The sequence below is a fragment of the Strongylocentrotus purpuratus genome, unplaced genomic scaffold (assembly GCF_000002235.5).
Source record: "Strongylocentrotus purpuratus isolate Spur 01 unplaced genomic scaffold, Spur_5.0 spur5_scaffold_16, whole genome shotgun sequence".
NCBI classification, from domain to species: Eukaryota; Metazoa; Echinodermata; class Echinoidea; order Camarodonta; family Strongylocentrotidae; genus Strongylocentrotus; species Strongylocentrotus purpuratus.
Window position 1 is genome coordinate 15606315 of NW_022145601.1, and position 8945 is coordinate 15615259.

General features: G+C 40.7%; 1 protein-coding gene across 1 annotated transcript; it reads left to right on the forward strand.

Annotated features, from left to right (window-relative positions):
* The first annotated feature begins 2057 nt into the window (after positions 1 to 2057).
* LOC592889 (ski oncogene) lies at positions 2058 to 8233 on the forward strand. Its single transcript, XM_030986890.1, has 5 exons — positions 2058 to 2310; positions 4418 to 4501; positions 4998 to 5110; positions 5817 to 6007; positions 6665 to 8233. The coding sequence occupies exons 1-5, from the start codon at positions 2147 to 2149 to the stop codon at positions 7226 to 7228; spliced, it is 1116 nt and encodes a 371-aa protein (XP_030842750.1). The 5' UTR covers positions 2058 to 2146; the 3' UTR covers positions 7229 to 8233.
* The last annotated feature ends 712 nt before the right edge of the window (positions 8234 to 8945 follow it).

An 8945-nucleotide genomic window follows, 5' to 3' on the forward strand; every position in this document is an offset into this window, starting at 1 on the left:
CGAATTGAATTCGGAGGATAAGTGGTAGAAGTTCTTGAACAATAGCCTGAAGACTGAAGTACTGACGAAAAGGCTATGTTATACCAGGAGATACCGCAAACTTGGTAAACATGCAATGAATGTAGGACGAGGTCACATTAATCAGCTTGTATGTGCTGCTAGGACGTTGCCTACGTCACTTTCGAGCAACAGACTGATTAAAACGTGTTGCAATTTGCCTGTATGTAAACCGACAGCTGTTGTGTAGAGCCAGGTGTACAATGTACTCCAGTAAATTCATTATACCCTGATCATACACGTGTAGGTTATGGTTTATGTGTACATAATATACATGTAGGCCTACTACCGGTACTTGGTATTGTTTTTACCACTAACAACTGCCATGCCTTGGGCTCATTCTCTTTTTGTTCCTTCTTGCTGGGTATTTCAAGTAATTCTACCCATTAGTGAATTTGTATGGGAAAACAAAAATCAGTGGTGTTTTCTATTCGAAAGCAGAGTGGTAGAAGTATGTCGCTGTAGACCGAGTTCATCTTTAAATAGATTTATCTCTGCTTTTATACAATGTGTACATGGGACATTGTTGGAGCAGAACGAACGATAGTGTATCAAATCACTTGATAAATCAAGTGAAATCCAATATCCTCTCTCTGGTACTAGACTAAATTCTACTTCTCACATTCTCTATCGACTCTGATCTCATGAACTCGAAGGAAGGTGAAGAAAAACCGAGAAGGGCTAAGAAGATAATGGGATTTCTTTTGAAATTCACAGGCAATTTACCCAGGGCCTTTTCTCTCTCTCTCTTTCTTTCTGTTGGTCCTTTATTATCGTCGGTTGTTTGGAGCGTGTTCTTGGCAGTGTTCCATGTTTCTGCGGCCATCCACCCATTATTCTATGAGGTTTTTCTATGAGGTATCTGTTTACCTTATGTGTTCCCCACGCACCATACTACTAGAGTCTGTGGTAATACATGCATCGGATGGCAGTGTAAGCGTTTTACCAGTATGGATTAAAGCAGTCATAGTAGGACATGCTTTCGTACACGCATTGTTTGCCAATACGGTTTGTTTGTATACAAAGGAGATTGATATTGATATGTTATGGTTTCTGTTTGTCATCAATCACATCCAGGGAATTTCTGTTTCCTTCCTTATGTTGTCTTTCATATCCCTTCCTCAAGATGATCATAATATTCTTGACAGAAACAAAGAAAGAAATATGCAATTATGTATGTTAGCAATTATTCTTGGAAAAATGAAACAGCATACATATCTTTGACACGTACCACTTGGTACAACATGCAAATGAAAGTTCCATAAATGGATATACCTAGATAAGGGGGGGGGGAGGATTCCAATGCCATGAAACCCATTTAAAGATGTACCGGTAGTCACATTTTCATGTGAAAATGCTACAAATTGCATTTGGATTTGTGAATCACCTCAATGTCGACATGCTTCCTAACTTACTGCAATGGTTACATTTTGTATTGAATGGAACAAGTAATGGTAGGCCTATTTGAATGAATAGTGCTATGGAATGTTTTGTACACAGAATGGGTTTGTTGCTCTCGGCATGGGCATCCTGTAGAGGGACCACGTGGTGTTTCAAAACGGTAGTGCTTTGAAAAGCAGGGCACTCGGTGAACCCTCTCTATATCACTATACCAGGTCCTAGCTCATTGTAAAAGGTGAAAGGGTGAAGGGGGGGAGGTCTTTGTTATCTGTTTTGCCTTCTCTCTTCCCTCTTTCTCCCTCTCTCTCTCTCTCTCTCCCTCTATATCTCTCCATTATTCATTTTTGTCGCGATGATGATGATAATGATGATGTTGATGAAGATTGTGATGTTGGTGATGATAATGATAGTGGCAATAATGATAATGCTGTGATTATTTATCTATAGCTTTGGCATATATATATTATGCTTTGCATTGTAGGGTCATATAATATATTGATGGTCTATTGGGCTAAATCTGGCAACAGATTCATTCAAATCATTGCTTGAAATTTGCGCTACATACTGAGAGATATAAACAACCCTAATTAATCAAAACTATATTTCTTTTTATCTTTTACAGCAGGGGCTCGATGAGAACGGGAATGCCAAGAGACACAAAGGAGAAGGAGGGGAAGACGACGACGAGATGGGGAAAGATGCGATCATCACGTCGTCATGGCCGGGGTCGACGCCCTTCCAGAGACCCTCCGCTTTCCGTCCCTGGTCGCCGAGCATCCTCAACAAAGAGGGCGGCGGCGGCGGTAAGATGGGACTGCTTCCAGACCACGGCACGGTTCTCGTCAGAGACAGGTAAGAAATGAAGACGATACAGGCTCATTCGAATGTGACAAAGTAAACCACCTGAAGATAAAGGCAAAGGCAAAGTGATATAAGATAGATGCATCACAAATATTGATGTTATAACACATACATGTAGGTCATAGAGTATGCGGACCTTTGAGGCCTTTGTTGCACTTTGCTATTCATATCACTCGCCCTAATCGAACATAATTTTTTATTTTTTATTTAGCCTCAATTTTGTTTTGATGCGGTTTTCTTTGTCATGTCTGAACCAAGCCTCACAGTGGTATCAGTCATAATAATAACAATGATAAAGATGTTATTTTAGGCATATATATATCACTCGCCAGTATATATCAGGCATTGTCCCTACATTTGCACTCGAGTCTTTACAGAAATGAATACATATTGAATAAACTAGTCTTAAAGCTTATCTGTACTAGTTTATAGCACTTTGCTATTCATATCACTCGCCTAAAGTTTTTTATTTTGCCACAATTTTGTTTTGATGCAGGTTTACTTTGTCTTGTCTGAACCTGGCCTTGCAGTGGTATCAGTCATAATAATAACATCGATAAAGATGTTATTTTGGGGCACATATCACATATCACTTACCACTTGCCAGTATGTATCAGGCATTGCCCCTACAATAGCACTTTATAGAAATCAATACCTATTGAATAAACTGGTCTTTAGATTGGCGGTTCTTCCAAAGACTTTCTCTTTTGACTTCGGTTTCCCAAAAAAGGTCATGTGAGCGGAGCACAATTTCCTTTCAACCATCACCGTTTGTCACAATTATTAAAGTTGGTAGAAAAATATTGCTCAAGTCTAATATAGCAGGATGTCTGACGGTTACTTTCTCGTCTGTGGCGAGGATAGTGGTTTGACCTCGAGGTCATTGATCAGGACGTTGCGAAATCGCTAATCTCCTCTGGACAATCAGTAGAAACGTAAGAAAGGGAGGATATAAGTTTTTTTTTGATGTGTATTTATCGGAAGTGGCCATGCAGGATCTCCATCTAGTGTAAGACGATTACTTACCGAATCCATGCAAGCGCAACTTCGTGACAGACAATACAAGCTTGAGAAATTAAAGAGTTTCAGGCTGGCCTTTTAGATACAGACAGTTGTAAGATGCAAGTATATATAAAAAGTGACCTTACATGGATGGTCATATACATTTATGAGGTCGTGTGAAGATCAAACAATCATTGATATGATTCTAGTTCTTAACAAGTGGTTGATCACCTCCTTACAGCTATTTCAATCTGGCTACAAGTATGTCAATGAACCAATGATTAATTCCATTCCCGATAATAAGCTTTTCAGAAATAGCAAGTCAATTCTTGATGTGAATATACACATACATAGATAGGCTTCATAATTTGCCATGGGCCTACTTGCATTCGTTCCGCATACATACAAGTTTACGCCCGTACATTCTGAATGTGTGTTTTCAGTCCGGACTGAATACACATTGACCTTGAAGGTTAAGAAGTAGCTTTTGTGTTTGCGGAGGGAGGAAGCGGGGAGAGGAAGCAGCGTGGTTAAAGAATAGAGGATTGTGGGAATGATTTTAATCTCCCCGAAGGAAAGGAACAATGGGTGTGATGAAAGCTAGAAGCAGACAAGTGTCATAAGGTCTCAAACTTAGATCCTGTCAGTTTGAATATCTGTGATTTTTCCTGTTCAGAGGGGGGAAAACCTATGTGTTTCAACTTAAAACGACATATTCAAATAGACATGTTTGTGTGTAGTAAAACTGAGGGTTGGGCAATTTCTGTGCTCATATGCAGGGCTTAACACATACTGGACTACTATAAGGCTAAGCACAGACTCTCAAATTCTTCTCGAGCCCCCTCCCCCCCCCCCTAAAAAAAAGCACAACAACAACAAACAAACAAACAAAACAAAACACCAAAAATAACAAAAACAAGAAGTAATCACAATTTATAGAAGGGTCTGGCACACACAGACCCCAAATTGAAACAGTTTTTCTGAAGCCCTCTTGTTAAAAGTTTAGTGTGAACTCAGCTATGCCATATTTTTTTGGTCCAGTGTGAACCAGCCTCTGATCTGTATTCATTTTTTGTTTCTTTGTTTTGCCCTTCAGCCGTGGGATGCCAACCTACCTCAGCATGGGACCTCCAGTCCTCCTCAACCCAGAGAGAGTGGTGCCCCACACTGCAGCTTCCAAGTAAGTATAATGCTTATTGCTACATGTAGTAGGGAGGGAGACATGAGAAATGGTCACCATTCATAATGAAGTTTGTGATGGTATAACAGAGAGTTGGTGCTGTACTCGTTACAGTTTCTATGTCACTACTGTAAAATTGTCGGAACACTTCCCTTCCTTACCCTTTCCTAAGAAACAATTACATTGTGATGTTTTGTTTTGCTCTGTTATTTTAATAATGGACAAATTAGAAAATAAACTTAAAATTGTCCGTTCTGTATTGATATTGTTCCAAACCTACAACACATCAATGCTCATCCCCCAATCAAACAGAAAGAAAAGTATCAAGAAATGGTCAGTATTATTATAGTTCTTGGAAGTGAGATCTAACTAGACTTATTCATTGTTTCAGACATTGGTTCAATCTTGTAGACATTGTGAACATCAGAAAGAGGACTGCAACAGTTTGTGAGGCATAGTTTTACAACACCCTAAAATATAAACTTTTTCCCCCCAGGTTTGACAGCCAGTTTGCACCCAATGTTGCCTTGGCGCCACCCTTGAAACTATCACCATCATCCAAAGAATCGATGTCGCCAGATGGAGAGAAAGAAAGAGACATTAAATGCGGTGAGTATTAAAGGTAGCTTAGATGGGACAACATTTACATGAAAAGGGGTAACATTCTTTGAAAGATACTGCAGCAATGACTTGAAGAATGCGCGGTGAGTAATAAGAGGAAGAGAAAGGGGGGAAAAGGGAAAGCAGAGAGGAAATGGTTAAGGGTACAGGAGGAAGGGTATGAGGGATCTTGGAAGGGGAGATTCAGAGGAGGTGGGGAGGGGGATGGGGGGGGGGGGGGCTGCAAGAGAGACAGAAAGTGAGGGAAAGGATAGACACGGGGAGAGGGAAGGGAAGAGAGGAAGAAAATACGAAAGATGAAATAGGATGGAGAGGATTGGAAGGAGAAAAATAGAAAGGGGAGATAGATTGGAGGAAAGGAGGAGTGGACAAGATGAGGGGAGATTTTTGGAAGAGAGAGGTACAAAAGAAAAATGGAGATAAGGATAGGAATATAGGACATAGGAGAAAGAGAAAGAAGTATATTATAGCAACAGGACAGAGAGATAGAGGTAGAAAGAGAGGGAGGGAGAGAGAGAAAGAAAGAAGGAGGGATAAAAGTAGAGATAGAAAGAGAAATGATAAGAGAAAAGAAACAAGTAGATCAAGATAAAAAAAAAAACAGAAAGAGATAGAGATACTACATGTATTCCCACCATTACGTGATGCAATTGCCTAGTCCTAACCCGACCTCTGACCTTTGAACCCCTTACAGAAGACCTTGAAGTCCATCCTGAGAGCACGATGGAGCAGGAGATTGAGATGGTCAAGAAGATGCTCCTGGAGAGCGACGCCCTGGACACCAGGGCGGGGCGGGAGAAGCTCCTCCACGAGCTGGCCAGGATACGAATCAGGCAGGAGGAGAGGTTACAGGGCGCACTCGCGGCCAAGAGGAATTTCCAACAGGTAAGAATCTCTCAATGACCTTTCACCCTTCGACCCTTTGACCCTTCTGGCAGCCCAAGACAGTCTTGTTGGTGTCCATGATGTTGGTGTATTGGGTGACCTGACTGTGGCCTCTGGCAAAGTTTTACCGGTTGGTTTCAATTTCTGACACCCCAAGACAGTGTTTTTTGTGTCTATGATAATGATGTTTGGGTGACCTGACTTTGGCTCTGGCAAAGTTTTATGGGTTGGTTAGGTTTAGATTTAGGTTTAAGGTTACAGTTAGGTTAGATATGAAGACCAGAGTGGAAGTAATAACCATTTCAGTGAATGATGGAAATGTGATTTAACCTCTTGAAAGATCAGTGAAGAAGTTGTAAAAAAGAATCTTAAGCAGGGCTTCACACTAAATTTTGTGCAAGGGGGTCAGGATTGAACTTTTTACGGTCTTTATGAACAAGCCCTTTGTAAAAATTTCAAAATTTTAGTGGTCCGGGCTTGAATTTTGGGCACGTGTCTCTTGTGTCTGTTATTGCTGAGCCCCACCTAAAGGAAATCTTACTTTAGTATTCATAAAATGCAGAAGGAGCTCATAAGAACAGAAGGGATTTGTTGAACATTGCGATAACTAACTGTTCCGTAAACTTATCATGTTGTGTGCTTGATCGTTCTTTGCAGGAGATGGAGTTCTTGAGACTGACCAAGAAAGACAAGATCAGGGAGGCCATGGAATCCAAGCGCTCGCTGCGCAAGGAGCTTGACCGGGTCAGGATCGAGTACGAGAGGAAGCTCCGGGAGTCCAACGAGTCACGCCAGCGCCTCAAGCGAGACCTGGAGCTGGCCCGGAGCCGACGAAGCGAGAAGTCCAACGAGATCGGCAGGGACAATGAACGCCTGGGATCTCAGAACGAATACCTCAAGGATCGAGTGAGGGATCTGGAGGAAGAGAGAGACCAGCTCCGGAGAGATCTGCAGAGGTCCCAGAAAGGAAAAGGCGATGAGGCCACCAAGGATGGAGAGAAGGGGAAAGAGGAGGAGGAGAAAGAGAAGGAGAAGGAAGAGAGATTAGACCAATCACCACCAAACAGGGACAGTAGTTTAGACTCTGGTGATGTGAAAGATGCACAGAAGGTGGCGGAAAAGAAGAAAGTGGTGGTGAAGCAAGAAATAGAGGACATTGAAGAATCTTCAGAGACATCAAAAAAGGAGGACGTTGTTAGGTGTCCGCAAAGTGAGGTGTAGGTTATACCTGAGGGACTCTGACGGGCAGGTTTGAATCGGAACAGGGGAAGGTGGTGGACTCCGGTGTTTGCATCAATGAAAGAGTTTCAGGTCGTCGCAAACCAAGAGTCTGTCTGTGAATCCAGAGGATGATGTAATGTAGCTGTGCGCCGGAGGAAGCTGGTAACGCCACGGCAACGCTTACGTCCATATCGCGCCAACAAACCCGCATCGTGAAGGAGACGTAGTGCCTGAGTTATTTCTGTCCTCGCTCTTAGCTCGTCTGAAGTAGTAAACCCTTGTCACTTATATTGACGTCCACTGCTTCGTGTACATACAGTCAACGCTGTCTATGTGTGAATTAGATGCCAAACGTTACTCGTTTCGAGTCGACCGCTGTAATTTTGCATATCGATGACTCCATTTCTCATCCCTGCGTTACACTATAGCCATCGCAACCCTTTCGTTTCTCTTCGCAGCCATGTACGTGTTTCAGAGATGTTTCCGTTACTTTGCAAATAAAGTATGCATAACAAATTTACAAGCATATATAGATATATATATATGTAGATATATGATATACATAATGTGATGTATATTCAATTTTTTTAGATTTTTGTTGCCAGCATTTCAAAATTCTTGTGTATAAGACTAAGATCACTGCCAATGAATATTATATATTTGTTTCCTAGATATGTTTTCATGGATGTACATTTGAATTCTTTGTCAATACTTTGACAGACTTTTATTCATGACAGAGCATTGTATGATTTGATTCAGACAATAATGAGGATTTTTTTTGTTTTAATTACAATTTTTTTTATGTCCGCTAGTTTTCGAGTATTTGACAAGCAGCTATTCTATATTATTTTATCTGGTTTATGTTTGTTGAATGACTCAGATATTTCTATAGTGATGGTTGGAGTTATGGATACGTTTTTGCATGAATTTTATTGTTTGTTCATTGTTATTATAATCTCATATTTGCAGCTGGAATATGTTCTCATTTTGAATCTGAAAAAAAAAGAAAGAAATTGCCTAACTTCCTTCAAAAAACTTTTACCTCATGTTTTTGGGCAAATTGGTGCGATATTTTTTATCTTGCCTTACAAAACAATTTTAAGGAGAAAAAAAAAATCTTGTTTCGCTTCAACGTCTATTGAAATGTCAATAAAATACCTCATTAACGTTGTGTTCCACTAGGTGAATAAAAACTATTAAAAGTATTGATAGATTGATTGATGCTAACCTCAAAATCACCTCTTAACAGTGCACGACAATCAAAAAAAATCTATTTTCTCTTCCGTGTCCGAGTTTGGTGATACCCCTTCACACCGCCAAACTGGCTCCGCACTGACTCTTGGCTATTAGTGTGGTGATATAACCTTTTGTTTGGTCTATAGTCGGTTTGGGGTCTGTTTTGTAGCCGGTGTGAATGGGGCCATAAGATATGTTGCTGTTAAAAACTTGTTCGTAACCCATGTCGTACTCCTCTCTCCCTCTATGTTGTTGTGTTTTTGTGGCTTTTTGTTGCAAAATAACGAAAAGACTTCTTTTATTTCAAAAAAAGAAGAGGGTCGCAAAAATGTCGGGAATTCACGCACGTTGCTCGTGAAGGGAGTGAAATGGGGACAGAGAAGTAGCTTTCTTTCAAGGAATGAAACCTCATACGGCTTCTTGTATGTTTGATGTTATTGCCTTAAACCATCTGTTATCTTTAGCTCAAGCTTTTAACTTT

Coding starts and splice junctions, on each gene's coding strand:
- LOC592889 (XM_030986890.1), top strand. CDS start 2,147: ATGGGGAAAGATGCGATCATCACGTCGTCATGGCCGGGGTCGACGCCC. Junction 4,502..4,997: donor CCCCACACTGCAGCTTCCAA/GTAAGTATAATG, acceptor TTTTCCCCCCAG/GTTTGACAGCCAGTTTGCAC. Junction 5,111..5,816: donor AGAAAGAGACATTAAATGCG/GTGAGTATTAAA, acceptor AACCCCTTACAG/AAGACCTTGAAGTCCATCCT.